Source organism: Ambystoma mexicanum, chromosome 1p (assembly GCF_040938575.1).
Source record: "Ambystoma mexicanum isolate Mex_15411 chromosome 1p, UKY_AmexF1_1, whole genome shotgun sequence".
Classification (NCBI taxonomy): Eukaryota; Metazoa; Chordata; class Amphibia; order Caudata; family Ambystomatidae; genus Ambystoma; species Ambystoma mexicanum.
Genome location: NC_090921.1, coordinates 512,494,762 through 512,522,543, shown reverse-complemented (window position 1 = coordinate 512,522,543; position 27,782 = coordinate 512,494,762). Strand labels below are relative to the sequence as shown.

The 27,782-nt window shown below is 47.9% G+C and overlaps 1 protein-coding gene across 1 annotated transcript in view; it reads left to right on the top strand.

The window, feature by feature from the left end:
• Positions 1-1,275: 1,275 nt before the first annotated feature.
• The window catches only part of EBI3 (Epstein-Barr virus induced 3), a 117,823-nt gene continuing 91,316 nt past the window's right edge, over positions 1,276-27,782 (top strand). The window contains exon 1 of the mRNA XM_069649385.1: positions 1,276-2,229. Coding sequence (XP_069505486.1) covers positions 2,139-2,229 — 91 coding nt within the window. The 5' untranslated portion in view covers positions 1,276-2,138. The remainder of the gene's footprint in view (positions 2,230-27,782) is intronic.

Here is a 27,782-nt window from a genome sequence, read left to right as displayed (position 1 = left end):
TATTAAAGGAAAACGCGGTTTCCGTTTGACAGTTCTGTTCTGCAGCCTTGCATATCCAATGAGCCATGCAAAGCCTTGGGCGTTTTGCCTCCCCAACATTGCATGGCCATTGGGGATGCTAGCTGAGGAACTTTATGTTTGTATTTGCAATGGGAACCACTATTGTGCCTCCTCGCACATACAAACAGAGCGGGCCACTTCATCATCAGTTCTCTGGCTCTTGCACGCACGTGCACGAACCAGGAAGCGTTCTTTGCTTCCTGCTTCCTGTTCATGCTACGCGGAAGCGGGAGCGCTGGGAGGCAACATCAGGACCGGGGCAGAAGGTATGTTAATTTAAATATGTGCATTTAGGTGTGTATGCTTGTGTTGTGTGTAATGTGTGAGTTTATGATGATGGGTGTGCGTGTGAATGAGCGACTGCATGCTGCGTGTGAAGGTTGTGTGAGTGTGTGTGTGTGTGTGTTTGTACTGGAAGGTGGAGCTTATTTTGGTAGGAGGGGGGTTGTGCATCACCCAAAATCAGCTCCCCGTGCGAGGCGCTGGGGAGAACCGGGGGGGTAAGGCAAGGTATTTTTTTTTTACTGGCTATCTATGATAGATGCCTAGTTAAAACGACCATGCCTACTCCACATTGTGTGTGTGAGGCTCTGGGGGACCCAGAGGGCAGCTATGGCATTTTTTTTACTGCCCAGCTATGATAAAGCAAGCATGATAAGTGTTATTGTGTAGCTAGACCGGCATTTTATTGTAGCCAGCCTAGCCAATTCTTATGGTGGCATGCCTTTTTGTATTGGGCAGTCTTGTTTAACAAACTATCCTTGACTATCATTTGAAACTGAGATATGAGGGATTCCTCTTCTATTAAACTGAGTATTTTTGACTAGCTATTATTTAAAGCTGACCTGGAAGTGATGTCTCTTCTGCATAATACCACCTCACAGTATTCGAAGCTCTGCTGGGAGTGATGTCTGCTTGAGTTAAAAGAATGCAGTCTCTTGTTTACTGCAAGGGCATTTTTGCAACTGTTGAACTTTAGTTAACTGTTTAGGATGTGTATCAACTTGATGCAAAACCTTTATTGCATTAAACGTTGCCATACTTCACCCTGTTGTGTTGAGAGAGGGGGAAAGAGAGAGAGAGAGAGAGAGGAGAGAGAGAGAGAGAGAGAGAGAGAGAGAGAGAGAGAAAGAGAGGGGATGTTTCTGTTTACTCTTGCTCTATCCTGTTTAATGGCAGAGTTCCTCTGTTTCCGGTGATCTTTGGAAAGGGTCGAGAAAGAGGCCCGAGTCACGCGTTCTGTTGGAACATACCGAGACTGGCGGGTGGGAAAGCCCAGCCGCACTGGGTGTCACGTGGGGAAGTGCTCTTTCTCGCAGCCGCCAACCTGTAAACAGACAAGGATTCGTTTCGTTTTCCATTCGTATATGCGGAGCTGATGTTACGACACAACTGTGCACTGGAAGCAGGCGGACACCCGCGGCAAATACCACAAGCAGAAGCCTAATACCAGCGAGAGGTGCCGGGGGCGGGTACTAGACTCTGTGCTCATATAATAGGGCTCTATCGGGCCCCAAGCTGTGTCGGTCAGCCACCGCAGAAGAAGCTCACAGGTGAAAACTGACACAGTTTTGTGAGTTGCTGTACTTGAACATTAGGCTCGGGTTAGTGATGCTGGACACAACTGGACGGTAACTCGAGAGAGTGGACGTGCTCGGCTGCTGGTTCGACACTAAGCTCCTGTATTACACTAGTGGACTAAACACTGGACGGTGGCGCTGCAGACGTGTGCAAGAGAGATTGCCCAGCGGTGCTGTACACTTGTCCTGGTGAAAGCAGACTTGTGCCGCACATTTGCAGAGGATAGACTGGATTGTGGTGCTGCTGTACACTTGTTCAATATACACTAGACTGTTGTTGTGCATTCATGCGACATTCACTGGATGGTGGTGAAGATATGCTCGTGATGGAGACACCAGTCGAAGTCTTTCAACTCTTGCTCAAGCACTGACTTCTTCCAACAAGAAGCAACAAGGCAAAGAGAGGAGTTGCTTATCCTATAATCCCAAAACGGGCACGTGCAGCACCCGGGGTGTAGCCCTCGTGCAAGAGAACGTCAACTGCGGCCTTCACCATTCATGCAGATGATGTGGCTGCTGCTTTTCGCCGTCATCCTTCCCTTGGCGTCTGATCCCACCGTCGGCTGCGCCGGGCGCAACCAAAAGAAAGGTAAACTATTGCTTCCTTATTGATATCTCCAGGTCCCCGAAGATGAAGTGTTCCCATATATTGAATTGGCATTTGCCCACTCTCCAACAAGAGAATCGCTCACTATACAGAGCACCCGTTCACCGCCGGTCCATTGCTGACACTCTGCCTCTGCCCACCGCTGACAAGCACCCACTGCTCGCACATTCACCCACTCTCCGACAGTTACAATCTGCAACACCAATGGACCCGTCATAGTCTATCCACTGTCCAGCACTGACACTATATGTGATACTTGTACTCACCCTCTCATCAATATTGGCTCTTGCGTACTCCAACTCCGACACGCACCCACTGTTCAGTGCACACAATCACTGGCTGTCCAATGCTAACACTCAGCCACTCACAATCACCCAACATCCCACACTGTCAATCGTCCACCCTCCAAGGCTGACAATCACCCACATGGCAACACCTTGTTTTTAAGTTCATTGACAAACCATGGTTGTCCATGATTTTGCCAGGATCAACCTCGAACCAAGTGCATGGATGACTCTGGTGTGTCCATGATTTTGCCTGAAAAATTGTGTCTAAGGGTAAATACCCCTTGGTCCGTGCAAACCATAAATTGCTGAGTAATCAATCAATAACTTATGACAAGTACAAAGTTGTAATTTATATTTAAATGTATGAATTCTCAAAATGTGTGTGATTTCTTTGTCTTTTTGAAAGTAACGTCAGTTTATTTACAATATATTCCTATTATATTAAATCACAAAATTCACTTTCTGTCATGTTCTTTCCAACATTAATCTTGCAGCTCTACATGTTTCGGGAAATCCTTCCCTTCATCAGGAACAATATCATCAATCTAATCCTAGTACCAAGGAAACAGCCACTCTGATAATTATATCAATTATAACGAGAAATCCTTAAACAATAATCAAATTAATACCAGCGAAAGATGTAAACAAAAACACATGCATCTAATTATGAAAAATATTATTTTCAAACCATCAATAAAGTTATCCAATACCTCATGAAATTAGTGGAGCCAGCTCTGTAATATATATGGTGCTGTGTCTACACAATTTCCCTCATGTAAATAAATGTTCACTTTGGGAAGCAAATGACCATGAGTAATTATCAAAAACCAGCAATGGAAAATGGCCGTTGGGACAATCCATGGACAACCGTGGTCTTATGTGTCCATGGTACCATGGACAAACACAGTTGTCCCTAATCCTGAAGAATTTGAGCAGCAGTGAATAACCATCGATAGACATGAACATTTAGCTGGCATGGCATGTCCACACTTAGATAGAATTGTGAATATTAGCAAATCCACACTTAGATAGAATTGTGAACATTAGCCTGCACTGCATCTAGATAGAATTGTAAATATTAGCATGTCCACACTTAGATAGAATTGTGAATATTAGCATGTCCACACTTAGATAGAACTGTGAACATTAGCCTGCGCCGCATCTAGATAGAATTGTAAATATTAGCATGTCCACACTTAGATAGAATTGTGAATATTAGCATGTCCACACTTAGTTAGAATTGTGAACATTAGCAAGTCCACACTTAGATAGAATTGTAAATATTAGCAAGTCCACACTTAGATAGAACTGTGAACATTAGCCTGCGCCGCATCTAGATAGAATTGTAAATATTAGCAAGTCCACACTTAGATAGAACTGTGAACATTAGCCTGCGCCCACTTAGATAGAATTGTAAATATTAGCATGTCCACACTTAGTTAGAATTGTGAATATTAGCAAGTCCACACTTAGATAGGATTGTAAATATTAGCAAGTCCACACTTAGATAGAACTGTGAACATTAGCCTGCGCCGCATCTAGATAGAATTGTAAATATTAGCAAGTCCACACTTAAATAGAACTGTGAACATTATCCTTGCGCCGCATCTAGATAGAATTTAAATATTAGCATTTCCACACTTAGATAGAATCCTGAACGTTAGCCTGCGTCGCATCTAGATAGGACTTTGATTGAAGAAAAGCATGCCCGCGCCTAGATGAAACTTGCATGTTAACATGTGCCAGACTTAGAACTGTGAACACCAGCCGGCGCTACATCTAGATAGGATTGTGAAGGCCAACAAGTGCCACACTTAGACAAAATTGTGAATGTTAGTATGCTAAAGGTCATGTAACCCACTAACCAATATAACCTCAAACTCTGCATACCTATCTCACCCAAAAACTCACACAACCATCTCTCGCACCACAAGCCGCACACACTTCACAACACTGCAACAACACATAAGCCGGAGCAACAGCACACGCGGACTGACACCGATCCAATACTTGCACCAAAGCTCAGCACCTAGTGTATACCGATTTGAAGCTGCCAACAGAACACCACTCCTCTCACTATCCTACTCCCTCTTCACCTTACTAACCCATCCCACCTTATCGTTTGCAGATCCGCCAGAGCGCCTGGGGACCAATTCCGTTGGTGACGGTGCGCGGTACAAAAAATACCTTTAACATTTAACATTAAACATTTAAAATGACAACCATATATGGCCAAGTACGACAATGGTTACGCATATTGGCACCAGAATACCACTGTTCCTTGAACTTCCACTCCTACTGAAAGACTTGCATCCGAGCAATGCTAGAGTATGCGTTTCAGACAAACATTCCTGGGAAAGCAGACCCCATACGAAATATGTAAATTAACTTTTTATGACAGATCTGGTTTTGCTGCCGATTAACACGTGTTTGCTAAGTGCAGGTGCACACCTTCAAAGAACCTAACAATATCAGTGTGACTTTAATGAGTTGTGTAGTGAAAAGATCTGAACGGTATAAGATGGGAAGAAACATTTATCTGTGGCGGAATTCATTAATTCTTGGGGACATTTCTATAGAGGATAGTGTGTATGCAAATTGTCTCTGCTCCAGGTTCGGAATGTGCACTTCTCCTTCCTAGTAGCAGAGATCCTGAGCTGCACTTGACAGCATAGGATTTATGGAACCTGCTCACATTCCACGCTGATTGTGCTAAGAACATTCAGATAGACCAGATTTTTGGGGTTTCTGAGTTGGGGTTAATTTGAGGGAGTGCCAAAAAGGCAGTCATTAGAATGTTACTTTTAACATAAATTCAAATTATCCTTCAAACACCCTTCACTTAATATGTATCTATGAAGATGAGCAAAAGCAAAGATCTATGTCCATAGCTCATGGACAAACCGTGGTCAAATTACAGTGAAAACATCACGGACCATGCATGACAATGGACAGCTGTGCTTAGCGGTGTCAGCCCCCATTGGCGCCCCGCCCTCTTGTCGTGTGAGGATGACATATCTTGGAAACCAGAATCTGAGCAGTCAGTGAATAATAGTCCAACAACATTTTACATTTTGGAAACACAGATAACAGTTTATTGGAGCATAATACAAATTGGGGGGTGGGGGGCAGTCCCTGTCCTAAAGCACCATGGTTCATGACCATCTATACCACAAAAACGCCTAGCCCCCAACTTCTGAATGTTCCGGTGTCCCCTTGCCGCCTCCACCATTGTCGGCTGCCACTCATCCCCCGCACTGGCAATCACGTATTCTCAAATGCTGTCACTCATTCACTCTGTGACACTGGGATTCACTTTTCATCATTGTAAGTCATTCATACTCCCCTCCCGCCCCCCCTGGCAATGATGCACTTTCCATGGCCGGCACTCATTTAGTACCTAAACAAGCAATCACCTGCTCTCCAACACGTTGGTAATCACCAACTCTGCACTGCTTCCAATGACCCATTCTACAAGGCTGGCAATCACCCATTCCACATCGATAGCAATTAGCGACTATCTCACATTGGCACCTTCCCACTCTGCACTATGGCCTTTCAGCCTCTGGCCAGCTATGAAACGCGCATGCTCTCTAGAACTAGTGCAAAGTTCACTGCTTGTGCTCATTTGCTGTCTATTGTGAGAACTCCCTCCTCACCTCCAACTTGCACTGATGTTCACAAGGTTCTTGAGATTGCCCTGATCACATTTTTATGCATAATAGATATGTGAATGCTTTATGTAATGGGTAATAGCTGTTCCTCTGCGTTCCATGTACATGATCAATGTGGCATGCCCTACCTCCTCCATGTTATCCATCGATGATGTATGCACTGTACTTGTGCTCTGCACGCGTTGTGGTGCTTACACAGCTCCTAAGCAGCTAGTGGAGTGAGAGAGTAGATCTCCTCCGTGCAGAGAAGCGCCATCTCTTCTAGTAAGCCACCCATCTGTGCACTGGTCACTTCTGACATGCTTCTCCTCCCTTCCCTAGGCCCAAGGCTGAGATGGATTGGCAACAGTCAACACAAACTGACATGCTTGTGGACTGGGAGAGTCAGCCCCAAGTAAGTTTTTTATACCACGGTTGGTAGATTCCTAAATCCATTTGAGATTGCAGGAAACCTCTTTGTGTTCACTTTCCCGTCCTGCGCTATGTTAGTTTCTCCCGTAATGAAAGGTTCTCTAACCCAAATGTCCGTTTCCCTTCTCTCCACTGCCAGTTAAGCTTTTTACTTTTGTGAGTCTCCTTGCACTCTGACATTTTCCCCTTTGGGTCCAGTGATAGACGTGTTATGTTGGGTACTCAGAGGTTGAGCGATTTGCTCCGTGATCTAATCTGCATATTAGATCATGGAGCCCACAGGTTCGCTGGGGGTCAGTGACCTGGGAAGGGCAAACAAAGGAACTGTAACTTCCCTGATGACCCCTCATGTTGATTGTGTTAGGCCCAGTGGGGCCCAGAGGGCGGGGATTAGCCTCAGAGACGCTGTGCCTGGCTGGCACTTCTGTCAGCTCGCCTGAAATTAAACTGGCGGGCGCATCTCCCGTCGCGGCTGCGGCCGCCAATGTTGTGCGGGATGGGGGGCCCCGGCAGGGCCCCGGCTCAGTCCCACTTTTTGGAGACTGCCGGGGCCCGGCCCCGGCAGGCCCCGGCCCACTTTAAGCACTGGGTACAAGGCCCCTTTAAGGGCCTCCATGTCACCAAACCAACACGCAGGCAACCCACGAACACACGTGCAACTGACATGAATTGCAAGGGAATGACTTATGTACACGTGTGGCTCTGCTGTACAGAGAAGCTGATTGCGTTTGTGTCTTGTTGCTGGTGCTGAAGTCGATGTTACAGGGCCTCATTACGAGGTGGGCGCAAAGGGATACCGGGCACCGTTAAGGACATCGGTGCCGGTAATCCCTTTGCACCCTATTCCGAGGTCCTTTAGCGGGTCCCGTAATGGGCGCCTGGTTTTACCAGGCACCCTTAGCGCGAGCCACTAAGGGACCAGAGAGCTAATAACGGTACCGCAAATTGCGGTACTGTTATTAGCTACTTCCCATTCCCATTGAGCCCTATGGGGGCTGAAATGGGAACGGGGAATGGTTTTTTCAATGGGGACTTACCGGTCCCTCCAAGGTCGGAATGGACCGGTAAGTCCCCATTGAACCAGGTCGGACTCAGTACCGTTATGGGAGGTAGTCATGGCGCAAATAGCGCCATGATTACCTCCATACTCGGAATGAGGCCCACACAGTCTAGTGTTTCAAAGCCGTGATGCTGTTTGCATCATCGTACAAAGTGAATAAGCAAAGTGCCAGTGTGTTGGTGTGCTCAGTGCAAGGTCCCTTGTGCAGCATGATCGTAATGCATAGTCGCCAGTGGCCCAACAATCAGCGCATCCCTAACAGTGGGGGCGGGTGTGCGGGCTGGCACTTGGATTCAGTGGAGGGTCAGTATTGCACAGGCCGCACCTTTTGAACAGTAGGGCGTATGCCGCGCCCGCTTCACGCGGGGTCACTAGTCCTAAGGGCCTCCCTTTGATACGAAAACAAAAGATACTAAGCAGCACCCGCCCAGCCATGTTATTGAACAGTGGGTACACATGAGTGATCAGGAGCGAGTGAGAACTCCATGCGACAGAGGGCTGCAGCTCCTCCCGGAGTGCTCGTGCAACCAGGGCTTTTTTCTGGTTTCCAGTCTGGCACAGAGGTGCTGGCAAACATTCCATGAACACTGTGTACAGCAGGGGTGCACAACTGGTTTCGCCGGAGGGCCGAATGTACCACAGAAGCCCCATAAATTGGGCGAACTATTGATGGGAATGAGTGGTTGGCAGGGGCATCCACATTGATTTTATAGTGTTCATTTTATGTGTTGCTTTTTAATGAAGCACATGATACATAGCCTTTTAAAGGCATTGCCACTTTGATGTATGTGTAATATGGGACTGATGTGGCGCTTTTAGATAGAAGTAAAGCTGCACCGATCATGATTTAAAGGGTTGTAGGTCAAATGATCGAATCTAAATGGTCGACAGGACAAATGGTCGACACCAAAAGGTCGACATGTCATATGATAGAATTTTATTTTTTTGTTTTTTCACTTTTTTATTTTTTTGGGTGGGGTTCCCTCCAAACCCACTTTTTTTTTTGCTTAAACCCACTTTTTTTCCCTAAACGAAAACCTAAAAAAATATATATAACTAAAAAAAAATCGATAATTTGACCTGTCGACCAAATTGTTTTAATTTTTAATTTATTTTATTTATTTAACATTTATATAGCGCTCACACAGCCCACAGGCATCGAGGCGCTGTTACAGGAATTGTTTGTTTTTCTTAGTTGTGTAATTGTGTTGTTTTTTTTGTCTTAGTTACGTATTTATAACGCGCTTAAACTCCCAGAGGTTTCTAAGCGCGGACCCGGGGATCGAACCCGTTGTTGCTTCGTGTCGTCTTGCTTCCAAGACGCGCACGCTGCCGCTGAGCTATCCTCCGGGACCTTTTGACTGTCGACCCTTTGTCTGTCGACCATTTGACTAGACACCGATTTGATTTAAAGACAACTGGACCAGGGAGGCTTCACACTTGACATGACACCCAGTTACGGACTTGACTTTATGCCAGGCAACACTTCATCTTTAAACTCAGGTGACTTCGAGGGCCATAACTAATGTCCCGAAGGGCTGCATTTGCCCACAAGGTGCATGGTCTGCACCTCTGGTGTACAGCCACTCTTAGAGCCGATAACATTTTACTTTTTTTTATTGTGTTTTGGTTTATCGTAAACCTTTTACAAATAACGTACAACATATTTTGCAAAATCTAAAATGTCAAACTATTGTTTATATAAAACGAATATTCCAAACCTTACATAGACAGTCACAGCAATAGTTAGAGACGTTTCATTACCATTTAAGATTCTTATCCATAAATCATTCCGTTGAAGAGATAATTCATTATGAACAAACTTTTTAAACCATTGTAAACGTATTAAGTGTAGAACAGGACAGTCAATAAACAAATGAACCAGGGTTTCAACCCCAACACAGCACAATCTGCATAATCCTTGTTCTCTAGGCGCCTTCTGCCGACCTCCCAGGGTCTGCCTGGTTGGATGTAGATTTAATTTTAGGCGTAAAAATGCATACATCCATTTCCTGTTCGGGAACTGCTTCTACCATTTTGGTAGGGATTTCAAAGCTTTATCATTGGCCACAATGCAAGAGTATAGTTTATATTTACAGGCCTCAGCACGAGTTAGTGACCAATCCAAAAGCTGTAACTCCCTCTAAACCCTGACAGGCCTCTCTCCGTCTTGAGCCTGATCTCCTTAAGTTCCGGAAACTCCTCAAGACCTTCCTCTTCTCTTCCTCTTTCTCTCTCCCTCTCCCTTGCTAACCTCCTCTCTATTCCACCTACTTCCCTCCTCCTTCTTTTCCCTACTCCGCTCTGTTTTGCTGAATGGTCCCCTGGTGCACTTCCAGAACCACACAGGTCTTAGGCTCCCCCGCCAGTCCTCGCAATTGCCTCCAGGCCTCTGCACTCTACTCACAACGACTGCACTTCTGGAATTCGTTCCATGAGAAGGGTAACCTTTCTGCACTTAACCCAGGGTCCTGCTGGACTGGGCGCACTTGCTCCCTTCCCCCTCATTTCACGTCCTGTCTGTGCACTTACTTTACCTAGAATGCACTAGGCCTAGTACGCCAGGCATAGTACGGTAGTATTGTTTTTTTGTATTTTCTTCTTATGCTCCCCCGCCCCCATCACCTCACTGTTTGTTATGCACTTGCACTATCTGAAACGTTATTGGCCTAGTACGGTAGTTTATGGATTGTATGTTCTTCTCCCTCTCCTCCCCCTTTCTCGCCTTCCTTTTTGTCATGCACTTGCACTAGTAGTAATGCCATCAGGCCTAGTTTGCAAAAGTCACTTTTTGTTAGATCATTCGGAAACTTCAAGGCCTAAGAATGACTCTGTATTCCCTTGTTTCCTTCCCGCCTTTAAGCGCTTTGAAGCACTTCACATGTGTATAAGCACTTTACAAATAAACAATTACAATTATAATTACAATTACAATTACATTATAGTGAATTGATAGGTGGATATAAAATATTTCTTAATAGGGACAACTTCTTCCAATGTATTGCACTCTGTATGGAGAGAAGACCAATTTCGTATCTGAGAACTGCCATAGGTACAGCATTAGGGAGATGAAGGACTATTTCCCCAAAAAGATGTACTATTTTTACCAAGCCAATTTAGAGATTATGTGGATGCACGTCTGCACCATATTGGTTTTGGGCAACACTTGTTGGTTATAGAATCTTATCAGAATAATCAAGAATCTGCCCAATCTGCCATTGATTTTCTTCAATTGCCCAACTAAAACACTTGTCTATAACACTCCTTACCCATGCTGTCCCTTTGTTTTATCGATCCATAGATCCCAGATATTTCCATTGATCTACCTTACCCATGCGTACTCCATTTAAAAACCATTGGAAATATTATGTTTTTGGATAATCATGATCCTAGATTTAGCTGTGTTAATGTCTAATCTATTCAATTTCATATAAGGTTCCTGGGCATTCCAGTGCTGTAATCTAATTGGCGTTAGATCCATAATAACCAAGTCATCAGCGTACAGCAAATATTGTTAACTATTAGTTGCTAGACGGGATGGAAACGCTTTAGCATGCGACAAGGTGGAGGCAAGGTCAGCTGTATTTTAGTATTAGTATTATTAGATTTTATATAGCGCTACAGCTGGAGCCCACACACAGCCTTGTCGTAGCCCCATATAAGTAAAAATAGGTCTAGACAGTCCACCGTCGGCATTGAGATGCATTTGCACCAGTGAATGAATGCGTAATACTCTCAGTAGGGCAATTAAGGTTGAAGGGCACTGCCATTTAGTTATTCTTTCCCCAAAGATGTTCCCTGCTGACGCGATCAAAGGCTGAAGTTAAAGCAATAAATGCTAGAAAATGGGATGCCCCAGTGTATAAACTTCAATTTGTAAAAGGGCTAGAATCAAGCCGTTGAAAGAGGTACCCAACCTCCTCCTAAACCCTGATTGTGCTTTGTCCAAAACTGACCTATTCAGCATCCATTGGTTTAGTTCTTCTATTATAAATGCAGAAACGATTTTTCTAGCGGAATCTAGCAACGCAATAGGCCAGTAATTCCCAGCTGAAGTCTGTTCCCTTTTTTATATGAAGGAATGAGATGCGATAATGTCCATGAACAGGGCAATGAGCCTTGAGAGACAATTACATAAAATATTTCTATCATGGTATATATTCAGCGCGGACCCAGCTTCGAGAAGAAATTGACCACTTTACAGAGGTATACAACAGAATAGATGCATAACGGAGCACTTTTCAGCGTTAACAGCAGAACAGTTATACAACTGGGCTAGGATACAGAGGGGCACAGAGGAGGGATACAGTTGTGCAGGGTGGTGGGGAGGAGAGGGGTGCACGGTGCCTAGTGAGTCAGGTGGCACGGGGCGACATGATTGCCTAGGTGTTGAGGAGAAGTGACTCCTTGAAGAGGTGGGCCTTGAGTTCTTTTCTGAATTGTAGCAGCGTGGTGGCAAGCCTGATGCCCACAGGTAGGAGCTTCCATAGTCTTGTGGCATAGGCAGAAAAGGCTTGTTTTCTGGTCCTTTCCTTTTTGCAACAGCGAATTTCGAGTCTGCATGTGTCCTGGCTTATGGTGGTGTGCCGTTCGCCGTAGATGCTGAGTTTCTCCGCCAGGTAGCTGGGTGACTTGAGGGCAACTGTCTTATAGATAATGAAGCAAGACTTGAAGGTGATTTGTGTGTGCAGTGGGAGCCAGTGAAGATCGATGAGGGCCGGGGTGATGTGGTCGTATCTGCATAGACCCTTAATGAGGCATGCAGCCGCATGTAGGACCCGGCTCAGGGGCACAAGAGGATGACAGGAGACCTTTCAGGAGGGCATTGACCCCATCTAGGTGGGCTACGAACAGAGCTTGAACGGTGGATCTAAAACTGTCTGGACGGAGCAAGGGCTTGACTTTCTATAGGAGGAAGTGCTGATCGCAAGCTGTCTGAGTTTTCTTAGCTATGTGTGTTTTAAAGGAGAAGTGTTTGTCGATGTGGAACCCGGGGGATGTGGCGCAGGAGGTGAACTTGGGGGTGAAGCCCTCAGGGTTCATGGTTGATAGCCAGGTATGCATGTCTAGGTGTTCGGTGTTGTTGGGGAGGAGTAGGAATTCGGTCTTGGAGGGGTTGAGCTTTAAGTATGCACTGGACTTCCAAGACTGGATCAGTGAGAGGCAGGTTTTGAGCCTGTGATGTCATTGATGGAGTCGTACCAAAAGGCCTTGGGAGCTCTCTGCAGCTCTTCTGCGATTCCAGTGAGCAACTGTCCCCCTGTACCCACATGCCTGGAGATGCCCTCCACACCATAGAGGCAGCACCCCCTGTAAAAAATGGCCGCAGCCGATAAACCGATCTGCCTTGGTGCCTCATTGTGACCTGAAGAGCCCTCTTACAGAGAGAAAATGCATTGGCTCACAGGAGCCGGATGGCGGAGCAAGCCACCCCCAAAGGATGTACCACAAGGCCTTGGGAGCTCTCTGCAGCTCTGCTGTGATTCCAGTCAGCAGCTGTGCCCCTGGACCCCCAGTTGCCTGTAGATGCCCTCAAAACCATAGAGGTAGCACCCCTGGAAAGATGGCTATCGCCGTAATACCGATCTGCCCTGATACCTCACTGCGACCTGAAGAGCCCTCTGATATTGGAGCATCGGAGCCGGGTCCTTGGGAGCTCTCTGGAGCTTGCTGCTGCTCACCAATGTGGATGTTGGACAAGACTGACCAAGCCCTCCCCTGGCGACTGCAATCGGAAGGTAAGCCCAACGTACTCCCATATACTGCCGGCTCGTATATTGCAATTAAAAATATAAAGCGCTTATAAGCCTAATAAATACAAATACAAATACAAAAAGGGTCTTGCCTGCTTACATTGCTTGCACTACTTCCCCGGCCCTTGCACTACACCCTTCCTCCCGTCCAGAGTCACGTTTGGACCCCCCATCTGCGCCATTCCATGAGAGACCGCTGCCATCACTACCCCTGGTCCACCAGCCGTCTCACGTTTGTGCTGCACTGAACGGTGGGTTGGCCAAGATGGCAGGCACTACCCATTAGAAAATGCTCACAATATAAATAAAGCTACCACCAATCTTGCGGTTTATAGTCATAGTTTCAAATCAAAAGATTTGAAAAACAAAAGTTTTGAAACAAAAGTTTCAAACAAAAGCTGTGACATGCTATGTTTAACATGCAAAGTGCATTTCTTTCTAAACCAATCCGTCGACAATAGTCATGGATTGGTTTCAATTGAAATTAACTTTTACATGTTAAAAGTAGCATTACAATGCTTTTTTTTTGTAATGTTGAAATATTACATGGAGCTGTCCAGTGCTGTAATTTCAGCACTGGACAGCTCCATGTAACATTTCAAGGTTTTAGTGTATATTGGGGGAGGGGTTCCCCCACCCCCAACAACCCCCACGCCAAACCCTAACCGAAGCCCCAACCCTAACCATAACCCATGTCGACGGCACTTTCACATTTATTTCAAAGAAATTGGCATTCTAAAGAATGGCATTTCAGGAAAATAATTCAAAAGTTTGCCTTTTGAAACTTTTGTATTCGAAAAAATGACTGGGCACCCAATCTCAGCAAACGTGGTATCCTGCTATATGTGACCCATACTGGAACGGGGCCAGAAAACCATAAAGGCCTGTCCTCACCGGCAGATTACAGAGATACACAGGAAGTTTGCCACCACCATACCTCCCAAGGATGACCCCCCATCGCTACCCCCCCACATACCAACACCCCACTAGGCCCAGGAAGGAGGAAATCCTGTAACCATCAAGCAACCACATACACCTCTCACCCTGTTTCCAAATGCCCCACCCTGCTCTCACGACTTGCTGCCACTTAGCACAAACAAGCCGTACAAACTGCCCCAGCTACAACCGAAGTAAGGAACAAGAGGCTTGGCATGAAGCCATCCAACGCCAACCTCTCTCACCTCCCAGCAGCCATAGCAACTTGGAACCACCACCTTAGTGCCAGAACCCACACCAAGCATCGCCACCCACAACCTAGCATCAAGGGCAACTGGGGGCAGTACGCTCTCAAAGATACCTCAATTTAAGGAAAATTCAACGAGGAATGCCCCCTTTCCCCAAATAAATGGCCTGAATCTGTCCATCCCCAATTATGACCTACACCTGGAAAAGAACCATAAGGGCCGCAATACTCACACTACAGTACACAGTATCAGGGTGTGGCCCCCTCAAGTACTGAGCCTAAGAAACGGAAGTTAACCATCTCTACTGTGACCCAAGATGCCCTAACAATAGTCCTCAACCCCCCTCCTACACGGAGCCCTCATCAATGCTAGGTCCCTACAAGCACATGCCCTATACCTTAATGACCTGATCACCACCCAAAAACTAGACCTACTTGCGATCACAGAAACCTGGCCCCACCAAGCATCAGGCCTAGCCCTGTCCCTAGCCCTCTATGAGGGCTTTACCATATTTAGGCGTGATGGAACTGGCACCAGAGGCGGTGGCGTCGCACTCATTTATAGGGATCCTCTGCTAATAAGACCGACCAGCAGCTGTATGGAAGGAAACTATGTACTCTTCACTGCCAAATTCACTTCTACCCATTCTGACTATGACCTTACACATCATCTAAATGCATCCGGACACTCTGCTATCTTTGAGGAAGAGCTCATTCACGTGATAGGAGATAACATCAAACCATTATCAAGAGTCATACTCTTGGGTGACCTCAATTTAGGCCTCCATGACCCACTGGAGCCCATAGTGAAAGGTGTGGCGAATCCCCTCAGAGACCTAGGTTTCATCCACCGTATCACAGATCCTACCCATAACAAAGGTAGATCCTTAGACTGGGTAGCAGACTTGAACAGCCAGATCAATATCACCTCCAACATCCCTTGTGCATGGCCGAACCATCATCTCCTCCTCTTTACCTTCCCACCTGGAAAACAACAACCTCCAACCACTTCAAGTCTGCTACCCACCCTGGCCTTTAGTTCTAGGAACATCTCCAAAGAATCTATACCCACCCACGTCTTCCAGTCCTCCACATGGATCACCTAGACTCGACAGACCCAAGGATCCTAGCAGACCTGTACACAGGTATCCTGACCAAAGCTGTTAACTTGGTAGCCCCCCTTATCCCTATAAAAACTAAACCTACTAGCCATATCAATTCCTGGTTCACCCCATACCTCAAAGCCCTGCGATCTAAAGAAAGACAGGCTGAAGCCATCTGGAAGAAAGACCCTACTGACCGCACCAAAACCACATTCATCACTATAGCCAAATAATATAAGCAGGCTATCACTGCAGCCAAAGCGGAGGCCTACAACACTAGAATAGACAATTCCAACTTGCAAGAGTTATATAAAATCCTCAGAGAGTTAGAAACTCCCTCCTCGCCCCCACCCACTACTATATCTAAGGATGGGATTTGGTTCATCAACATTCAGAATGCCATGCGATTGAAAATAAGCTCTGAAAATAGAAAATAAACAAGCTTGCCCCATCAATCTACCTTCCAACACCAAAATACACACCACTACAGCTTTCCATTTGAGGCAAGTTTCGGAACTAGAAACTACCAACATTCTGAGAAATCTGAAACCCTCTAGATGCAAGGGGGGCATTTGCCCAGCTACCATTATCAAAGACTGCTCTTAAGTGTTAATCCCGTTCATCACAAGATTCATAAATGCCACTTTCTCGTAGAGTCTGGTCCAAGCCAGCCTAAAAGAGTCCTGGGTACTCCCTCTACTAAAGAAACCTTCTCTGGACCCACTATCCCCAAACAACTACCGGCCTATCACCACAGTACCCTTCTTACTAAAGATTTTAGACAGGGCAACATACAATCAAATACAGTCATACCTTGAATCGAATCACATCCTGAAAATGCGTCAATCAGGATTCCGCCACAGTCATCGGAATCTGCGCAATTAGACTTAAACATCAAACTCGATGTTTTTAGAGATGAGGACAAACCGGCACTCCCCCTCATTCTCGATCTATCAGCAGCCTTCGACCTGGTAGATCACAAAACGTTATGCCACCACCTCACAACTTCAGCCAACTTCTCCCTCGAAGCAGCATCTTGGATTGCTTCCTTCCTAGAAGGTCGATCTATGAGTCTTCTCAGACACGTCAAGTGCCCCACCCACCTCGATCCACTGCAGTGTTCCTCAAGGCTCATGTGTCTCCCCTTCACTATATAACATTTTCACCAAACCCTTGTTCGACCTGCTGGACACACTGAGCATTTCCTACACCAACTATGCCGATGACACCCAAATTCTCCTACCCCTGTCAGGGTCCCACAACCAGGATTCCCTCACCATCAACAAAATGTTCTCGACCATTCAGACTTGGATGGTCATCAACTATTTGTGTCTGAATGACGAAAAGACGGTGATATTGCTAGTGGGATCCTCGGCCATGCTCAAGAAACTCAGCTTCCAATTCTCTTCCTTCACCATAGATGAAATTCAGATAGCCATCTCCCCCGCCGTAGAAACACTGGGTGTCCACTTGGATGCCACCCTCTTGCTTACCAAACAAGTGAATTCGTTTGCTTCCTCATCAGTTTACACGGCTAGACTCATCAATGCGGCTAGACATTTTATGTCCCTGGACAGCTGCCTGACTATCGCCCCAAGCAATTATTGGGGCAAGACTTGATTACTGTAATGCGCTCTTTGCAGGAACCTCAAAACAGAATATCAACAAATACCAAGGGCCTCATTATGACCCTGGCTCTCCCATAATGAAGGGTGCCGGTACGGGACCGGCACCGTTCATTACGGTATGCCTCATTACGAGGTCCCCAGCGGGACCCGCACAGAACGTCTGGTCAGACCAGACGTCCTTAGCGGGTCCTTGTCATGATCTCTGCTTCCAAAAGGTCAGGGTTTTCCCAACTCCCTTGGAAGCAGATCCATAACCCAGGTTCCGAGTGCCAACCAGTCCCAATTGGGACCTTTTGGACCCAGTCCTGGCGCCAGTGGCACCAGGCTCATAAATATGCCCAGTCCCAGCGCTGGAAGCGCCGGGCTCATAATGCTTGGGTGGACTTACCTTCAGCAGACCATGCTGCTTACTTGCCTGCCAGTTGAGCCTCTGATCCTCTTCTGTTTGGAACTACTTTTCCTGTTGGGTGGGGCTGGAGCCACTCCCTAGATTCAGAACACTGGAACTCTTCTGGAAGGCAGGAACTCTTTTCTTACCAGGAACTCTTTTCTTACTTAGGCGTGGCTGTGGAAGGAGACACCTAAGCACTACAGGAGGCTATTTAAACCACACCCGGTGGATGAATCTTGCTTTGCGTTATTCTGCAACCTCTGCAGCAGAACGCTCATCGTGTCTTCTGCATCCGGTCCTGGGCCTAAGGAAAAAGGCTTACCATCTGTCACGCCGCCCATCCTGAGGTCCCCTTACCCGCTACGGCGCTCCCCGTCCTGGAGGCTGTATCCTCGTTTTCGGCTCCGAGGTCCGGGGGTGTCCTGGGTCCCTGGCGCTTCCGGGTCTCCTACGCGCACTGCTTCGCGCATGCGCGGGCGCCCGCTCTCCGCGCTCCGCGCATGCGCAGTGCGCAGGATGCTCGGTTCGGGAGGGCGTGCGGCTCAAGCCTCGTTGTGGGGTGTCCGTTGCCGGGGAGACGGCACGGCTTGCGTTACAGGCCTCCCAGGTGCTGGCGGGCCTATTTAAGGAGCCCTGATCCTTTTCCAAACCGCGTCTCAACGCGGTTTGTTCGGATCGTGTCTTTGCTGCCTTGCTTATTTCCCTTGTTCTGCCTGGGGAACCCCTGCCCTCCACTTCCCTTGTTCTGCCTGGGGAACCCCTGCCCTTCGCCTTTTCCTTCCTCCCCTTCCTTCAGCTCCAGAAGTCCCGCTCGCCCTCCTTGGTTCTAGTCTCTGCCCAGTCCTTCCAGTTCCTATCCGCTCTGAGCTTCCCCTCTTGTTCCGTACTTCCTCCTGACCGGCCTGCTCTTCTTGCTTCCTTGTCTTCGTCCCTGGAGGGACCGTTCAGCTTCCAGTCCCCGGACCTGCCTACCATCGGAATCCCACCAAGGACCCCGGACCATCAACTCAGAGGCTCCCCCTGCCAGTGCTTGCACTGTCCTGACGCCACTCAATCAGGGGTGAGCCAACCCGTGGCGTTGGGAGCCGGTTCACCTCCAATCCGGTTCCATTCGGGCTGGTGTTGGGCTGGTTCCCCGCGCCATCCGTCACATCTCTCCGGGTCATCCGACAGCCTGGCCTCATCACCAAGGAATCCAACCGGACGAACAGGTACGCAGCGTTCTCGTGACGCTATTTACAACAGATTGAGACGCCTATGATAACTCCCAAACACTTTCTCCTAACCTTAGCTCCGCATCTCCAGAAGATCATCCAAGAGACCTTGAGGGATCCGGAACGTGTCGATCTACTAAAGAAACCCCAGATCTGCGAACGCGACGGTTTTTTGTTCTTCCTGAACCGGTTATACATACCTTCGGCTGCCCTTCGCTTGGACATTCTCCACGGGTTTCACGATTCTCAAGTAGCTGGTCACCGTGGTATCAAGGCTACCCAGGAGTTGATCTCCAGACAATTCTGGTGGCCTGGATGGGCCAAAGAAGTAAAGTCATATGTGGAAAGTTGTCCTATCTGTGCTCAGACAAAGACACCTAGAAGAAAGCCTTTGGGACTACTTAGGCCTACTGAAACACCTCCCTACCCTTGGCATACGATCGCTACCGACTTCATTGTTGAGCTTCCGCCCTCTGCTGATCACACTTGTGTCATGGTGGTCGTGGATTGTTTCACTAAATATGCACATTTTATTCCCTTCATGAAGATCCCTACTTCCTCCCAGATGGCTTTGGCATTCCTACACAACATCTATCGGTTACACGGACTCCCTGTGAAGATCATCTCTGATCGTGGTTCACAATTTCTTTCATCTTTCTGGCGTCAGCTGTGTAGTCATCTAGGCATCCATAGAGCCTTGAGCTCAGGCTATCACCCGCACACCAACGGTCAGACCGAAAGGACGAATCAAACCCTGGAGCAATACTTACGTTGCTATGCCAATGCCACTCAGTCAAACTGGCTAAGGTACCTGGACTTGGCGGAGGTTTCCTATAACAATGCGGCCCATGCTGCCACCGGCATCAGTCCTTTTCTATGTTCAGCTGGACAACATCCCAAGCTGGTTCCTTTCTCACCTGTGGTGCCCAGCTCTGTTCCGTCTGCAGACCACTTGGTCTTCAATATTCAGAAACAACATGTCCTGGCCCGGAGAACCCTTACAGAGACACGTGAGCGCATGAAGGAGCAGGCCGATAGGGACCGAACCGCGGAGCCCGATCTCCAGGTGGGCGATCTGGTTTGGTTGTCTTCCAAAAATCTACCTATTCGTAATTTACCTACCAAATTGGCACCCCGGTTCTATGGGCCTTTCAAGATTGCCAAGCGTTTGTCCTCAGTGGCTTTTCGATTGGTGCTGCCCCGCACTTGGAGGATACACCCTGTCTTCCATGTCTCACTTCTGAAGCCCTATGTGAAGGATGTCTTTCGACGCTCTAGCCCTCAGCCCTCCTCTGTTCTGGTACAAGGGGTTCCTGAATTTGAGGTTCAGGAGATCTGTGATTCGCGGATTCGTCGGGGTGTGCTCCAGTTCCTGATCGATTGGAAGGGTTATCCCGCTTGTGATCGCACTTGGGAGCCGCACTATAATGTGCACGCTCCCCGGCTTATCCGTGAATACTTTCTTCATTTCCCCTGGAAACCTGGGGCCCCGGGCCTTTCTGGGAGGGGGCATAGTGTCACGCCGCCCATCCTGAGGTCCCCTTACCCGCTACGGCGCTCCCCGTCCTGGAGGCTGTATCCTCGTTTTCGGCTCCGAGGTCCGGGGGTGTCCTGGGTCCCTGGCGCTTCCGGGTCTCCTACGCGCACTGCTTCGCGCATGCGCGGGCGCCCGCTCTCCGCGCTCCGCGCATGCGCAGTGCGCAGGATGCTCGGTTCGGGAGGGCGTGCGGCTCAAGCCTCGTTGTGGGGTGTCCGTTGCCGGGGAGACGGCACGGCTTGCGTTACAGGCCTCCCAGGTGCTGGCGGGCCTATTTAAGGAGCCCTGATCCTTTTCCAAACCGCGTCTCAACGCGGTTTGTTCGGATCGTGTCTTTGCTGCCTTGCTTATTTCCCTTGTTCTGCCTGGGGAACCCCTGCCCTCCACTTCCCTTGTTCTGCCTGGGGAACCCCTGCCCTTCGCCTTTTCCTTCCTCCCCTTCCTTCAGCTCCAGAAGTCCCGCTCGCCCTCCTTGGTTCTAGTCTCTGCCCAGTCCTTCCAGTTCCTATCCGCTCTGAGCTTCCCCTCTTGTTCCGTACTTCCTCCTGACCGGCCTGCTCTTCTTGCTTCCTTGTCTTCGTCCCTGGAGGGACCGTTCAGCTTCCAGTCCCCGGACCTGCCTACCATCGGAATCCCACCAAGGACCCCGGACCATCAACTCAGAGGCTCCCCCTGCCAGTGCTTGCACTGTCCTGACGCCACTCAATCAGGGGTGAGCCAACCCGTGGCGTTGGGAGCCGGTTCACCTCCAATCCGGTTCCATTCGGGCTGGTGTTGGGCTGGTTCACCGCGCCATCCGTCACATCTCTCCGGGTCATCCGACAGCCTGGCCTCATCACCAAGGAATCCAACCGGACGAACAGGTACGCAGCGTTCTCGTGACGCTATTTACAACACCATCCTGAATCCAGTCTTCAGCAACACCTATAAAGACAAGAAAGAACAGGTTAGCATTCCGGCATCTGAAAGGCAAAGGCTTACCATCCTGAATCCAGTCTTCAGCAACACCTATAAAGACAAGAAAGAACAGGTTAGCATTCCGGCATCTGAAAGGCAAAGGCTTACCTACTCTTCGTGCGCTCCGGAGGCCTTCGGCGCTGCATCCCGCATCTGAAAGACAAAACAAGGTGCGTTTAAAGACATTGGGGAACTTTAATACTCACGTGCCATTACTCCTTTCCACATCTAATCCAGTGGGTATTCCGGCACCCTGCAGCCGCTCCGAACTCGTACCTGCAAAATAAAAAGACAGTTAGAGCGCATAGTGAAGCAGGCAACAAGCGCTTACTTACGTGCTTCCAGGCGCTTCTATTCATCACACGGGCTCCATCTTTAACTCACTTCAGCCCGTCATCCGCCATCGCCGGAACCCTGCAAAACAAGAGACATCATTACTAAAGACTTTAAAGACATTTGAATGACTCGAAACTTACCGTTCGTGCAGTAAACGACGGACAGCAGTCCTCTGAAGTCAAGAGGCCTGCGCTACCTATCCAGTGAAGAAACTGGTTACAGCACCCTGCCCCGAGGCAGATGGAGAGCTCGGCATTCACTTACCTAAGGTGAGAGCGTTAACCTTTGGGGGTCTACAGGAGAGGAGAAGAGGAAAGAGATAGGGACACCCCAATAACCCCAGTTCATTAACCCCATATTTTCTATCTGCAGACATCTTACTCTACACGTCAGGCATACAGTGCACAGAGGTCCAGCCCAAAGAGCCAACCGGGTGCTACACATCACCTTTGAAGATACGGTAGTCGCCCAGTCAAGACCGGCGCCTCTGCGAGAATCAGGTGAGCGTTACAGAACGCAAAGACTACCGCAAAACTCTCGCCCAGGCGCTATGGAAACCTCGGATACTGACCCCCTAGCCCGGTTACTTGGGGAACTAAGGGCAGAAGTGCATGCAGCTCGTCAGGAAACGAATGCTCTAAGAAGGGAACTAATTATTTCCAAGGAGAGAACAGACAATCTTGCTAGACAAGTGCTACAGTCACAAGCCGGACAGACCCCGTTACCCGCATCAGGGGCAAATCTTCCTTCAACATCCTCTATGAATCCAGTGCAGATCAACCTACCTGGGAATGTACCTCTGGCTCCGCCCGAACGATTTTCTGGTGACCCAAAGAGGTTTGCAGTATTTATCAATCAGTGCCGGTTGCACTTCTTATGCCGGCCAGCAGCCTTTCCAACTGATCAAGCAAAAGTAGCTTTTGTACTTTCGTACCTTAGTGGCAATGCGGCAGACTGGTCGATCCCTCTAGTTAATCAAGATGATCCGGTTCTCCATGATTTTCAAGCCTTTCAGCTTAGTATGGAAAAACTGTTCGCAAGACATTCACAGGGGCAGGCCTTGGACAATGAGCTTCTTTCGTTGCGACAGGGTAATCAAGACCTTTTGGCTTATATTGCATCTTTCAATAGACTAATAGTGGAAACTCAATGGCCTGAGGACAAAAGGATTACGCTGTTTTATAGAGGTCTACGTGGAGAGCTCAAAGACGTTTTAGCCCAAGTAGTGAATCCCCCACAAGACTGTTCGGATTATATAGACTTGGTCGTTCAAATAGATCACAGGCTGCAGAACAGGAAGGCCGATCGTTCCAAGTTTGATGCTCGAGTATTTTCCAAACCGCCAACTCCTTCCAAAGGAGTAGACTCCGGGGAACCCATGCAAATAGGGGGTCTGAAAGGTCCTCTAACACAAAGGGAGCGGGAAAGGAGGAAACAGTTGCAATTATGCCTATATTGCGGAAACTCAGGGCACTTTCTTCGAGACTGTCCGGTGAAACCTGCCAAGAAGGCAGTAGGAGCTGCAGTTACCAAAGTTACAAACTCTGAGCAGGGAAACGACCTCGCCCGACAAGAATAGAGGTCCTCTTGCCGAGCGTGAAAACCAATTCCGTGACCTCGCATTTCGTGATACCTATGGTCCTCATTAGCCCTGATAATCCGGATCGATTACATGCAATTGAAGCTTACGTCGACAGCGGTGCCATCGGCAATTATGTGGATCATGAAATGGTTTTGAGGATGAATCTAACTCTTTGTCCCAAGGCTGTAAAGGACGTCATTACTACGGTGGATGGTACGGAGATAGCCTCCGGGCCAGTAACGCATACCACTCAAGAGGTGACGCTAGTAAGTCAAGATGGACACCATGAGAAGATCGTGTTCGATGTGATCAAGGCCCCTCAGTTTCAGATTATTCTAGGAATACCTTGGTTAGAGAAACACAATCCTCTGATCGATTGGCGAGCAAGAACGGTCCAGTTTCCAGAATGTGTCTCTACTTGTCACCCTCCACCTGGTGTTGCACTGGCCGCAATTTCTTCAGAGACTCCCCAGTTACCTCCCGAATACCTAGAATACCAAGATGTTTTCCGGAAGGATCAGGCTAACTCTCTACCTCCTCATAGGTCTTATGACTGCCAGATAGACCTGATACCTGGATCTACTCCTCCTTGTAGTAGAATTTATGCCCTCACCGAGCCTGAGAACCTTCACCTTCGACAATACCTGGATCAATACCTGGCAAATGGGTTTATTCGTCCTTCCAAGTCCCCTGCTTCTTCAGCTTTGTTCTTCGTTCCAAAAAAGGAAGGAGACCTTAGAACTTGTATCGATTATCGCTCCCTGAACCAGATCACCGTTAAGAATAGATATCCGTTACCTTTGATCCCTGAACTCCTGGACCAAGTCAGAAAAGCATGCATATATACAAAGCTGGATCTTAGAGGAGCTTACCACTTGGTACGAGTAAAAGAGGGCGATGAATGGAAGACGGCCTTCCGCACCAAGTATGGGCTATTTGAATATCAGGTCATGCCCTTCGGACTTTGCAATGCCCCGGCCGCCTTTCAATATTTTATGAACGATGTCCTCAGAGAGCTCATAGATGTATGTGTTGTTGTTTACATTGACGACATCCTCGTTTATTCTTCATCGGAATCTGAACATCGGAAACACGTGAAAATGGTCCTCGAAAGATTGCGTCAACACAAACTTTTCGCTAAATTGGAAAAATGTGTTTTCAACGTGACTGAAGTTGAATTCTTGGGATTCATATTATCACCTGGCGGAGTGCGTATGGATTCAAAGAAGGTCGATGCAGTTCTCAAATGGCCATCACCATCCTCCGTAAAAGGTGTGCAAAGCATGTTAGGCTTCGCTAACTTTTACCGCAGGTTTATCCCCGAATTCTCTCGAATAGTCCAGCCCATCACTGCCTTGTTAAAGAAAAACAAACGTTTTGAATGGTCTACCGAGGCGGAACAAGCTTTCCAGGATTTGAAGACTAAATTTATCTCTGCACCAATCTTAAAACACCCTTGCCCCGAACTCCCCTACATCGTGGAAACTGATGCTTCAAGCCTTGCCATGGGGGCAGTTCTATCACAAAAGGACCCGGTAACCAATCAGTTGCATCCCGTGGCATTTTGGTCCCGCAAATTCTCGCCTCCTGAAATCAATTACACGATTACTGACAAGGAACTTCTGGCTATCAAGTCTGCCTTTAAGGCTTGGCGGCATTATCTGCTGGGGGCCCGACACACCGTTACTGTGATTACGGATCACCGAAACCTGCAATATTTGAAGACCGCAAAAGCCCAATCCTCTAGACAACTCCGTTGGGCATTATTCTTTGCCGAGTTTGACTTCATAATTACCTATCGACCTGGTACAAAGAACGGTAAAGCCGATGCCCTTTCTCGGATGGGAGTGGATGAACACTTGGTCAACCCTAAACCTGTACCAATCATTCCCGAACAAAGAATTCTGGGTGTAATCGCCACAGAATCCATAGAGGAAGTTAAGGATAAAGCCAGGCAACTTGTAACTCCAGCAGACATACAGAATTGGCATCTGCAGGGAAAGGACTTTGCAGTAAAGGACAACTTATTGTATTTCCAAGAACGATTATACCTACCCAGCACAGATTTACAGAAAAAAGTAATCTCTTGTTATCACGACTCTTTAATGGAAGGTCATCCCGGTATAGCCAAGACCTCAGAAAAGATCAAGCGCTACTTCTGGTGGCCGTCTTGGAAAAAAGATATCAGAGACTTTATAATGTCCTGTGGAGTATGCGCCCAAAACAAGAGTCAAAAGGAAAGACCAGCAGGCCTCTTACGCCCTATTGACATCCCACCTCGCCCTTGGCATACGCTTTCTATGGACTTCATCACCGATCTACCTCCATGCTCCGGATACAATACGATTCTAGTAATCGTGGACTTATTCTCCAAGATGGCGCATTTCATTCCGCTCAAAGGCTTGCCAACAGCAGCAACTCTGGCCCGAGAATTTCTCGAAAACATCGTCCGACTGCACGGTTTTCCTTCGGTTCTAATTTCGGATCGAGGTAGTCAATTTATTTCTCATTTTTGGCGAAGTTGCTGTCGGTCGGCTCAAATTGATGTGAGACTATCGACCAGTCACCACCCTCAGACCGACGGACAAACCGAGAGGACCAATCAAACTCTGGAACAGTATTTACGCTGCATGCTGCAACAAACTGAAAAAACTTGGAAAGACATCCTTTGGATAGCCGAGTATGCCTACAATAACTCTGTCCATTCGGGAACTGGGAAAACCCCGTTTTTTCTTTTGTACGGCAGTCACCCTCGAACCTCGGAGTTGGATCCCCTCCAAGATCTTGAAACACCAGCAGTAGACTACCTGCATTCTACAATCACCCAAGCCTTTAAGGAAGCTGTTTCTCACCTTCAAAGGGCTAAAGAACAATACAAGAAAGGAGCAGATCAACATCGGAAGGAAGCCCCTCACTATCAAGTAGGGGATCAAGTCTGGTTATCCACCAAATATCTATCTCTAAAAGGGCCACGCACATTCAACCCAAGATACCTTGGTCCCTATTCCATCACTACCATAGTAAACACAGTAGCGGTCAAATTGGACTTGCCCCCGCACATGAAGATACATCCGGTCTTCCACGTCTCTCTATTAAAACCCGTGCAACCTCAAACCCGACTAACCAAATCTCCAAAACCTATCCTAGTGGATGGAGAACTCGAGTTTGAAGTCAAAAGCATTCTGGACTCCAAGATCTCCAAATCTAAACTATTCTACCTAATTGACTGGAAAGGCTACGGCCCCCAAGAGAGATCCTGGGAACCTGCTGAATATGTCCACGCTCCTCGCCTAATCAAAAGATTTCACCGAACATTTCCTGACAAGCCAAAACCCCCGGAGAAGCCCGGTTTGGGAGGGGCCTTGAGGGGGGGTACTGTCATGATCTCTGCTTCCAAAAGGTCAGGGTTTTCCCAACTCCCTTGGAAGCAGATCCATAACCCAGGTTCCGAGTGCCAACCAGTCCCAATTGGGACCTTTTGGACCCAGTCCTGGCGCCAGTGGCACCAGGCTCATAAATATGCCCAGTCCCAGCGCTGGAAGCGCCGGGCTCATAATGCTTGGGTGGACTTACCTTCAGCAGACCATGCTGCTTACTTGCCTGCCAGTTGAGCCTCTGATCCTCTTCTGTTTGGAACTACTTTTCCTGTTGGGTGGGGCTGGAGCCACTCCCTAGATTCAGAACACTGGAACTCTTCTGGAAGGCAGGAACTCTTTTCTTACCAGGAACTCTTTTCTTACTTAGGCGTGGCTGTGGAAGGAGACACCTAAGCACTACAGGAGGCTATTTAAACCACACCCGGTGGATGAATCTTGCTTTGCGTTATTCTGCAACCTCTGCAGAAGAACGCTCATCGTGTCTTCTGCATCCGGTCCTGGGCCTAAGGAAAAAGGCTTACCATCCTGAATCCAGTCTTCAGCAACACCTATAAAGACAAGAAAGAACAGGTTAGCATTCCGGCATCTGAAAGGCAAAGGCTTACCATCCTGAATCCAGTCTTCAGCAACACCTATAAAGACAAGAAAGAACAGGTTAGCATTCCGGCATCTGAAAGGCAAAGGCTTACCTACTCTTCGTGCGCTCCGGAGGCCTTCGGCGCTGCATCCCGCATCTGAAAGACAAAACAAGGTGCGTTTAAAGACATTGGGGAACTTTAATACTCACGTGCCATTACTCCTTTGCACATCTAATCCAGTGGGTATTCCGGCACCCTGCAGCCGCTCCGAACTCGTACCTGCAAAATAAAAAGACAGTTAGAGCGCATAGTGAAGCAGGCAACAAGCGCTTACTTACGTGCTTCCAGGCGCTTCTATTCATCACACGGGCTCCATCTTCAACTCACTTCAGCCCGTCATCCGCCATCGCCGGAACCCTGCAAAACAAGAGACATCATTACTAAAGACTTTAAAGACATTTGAA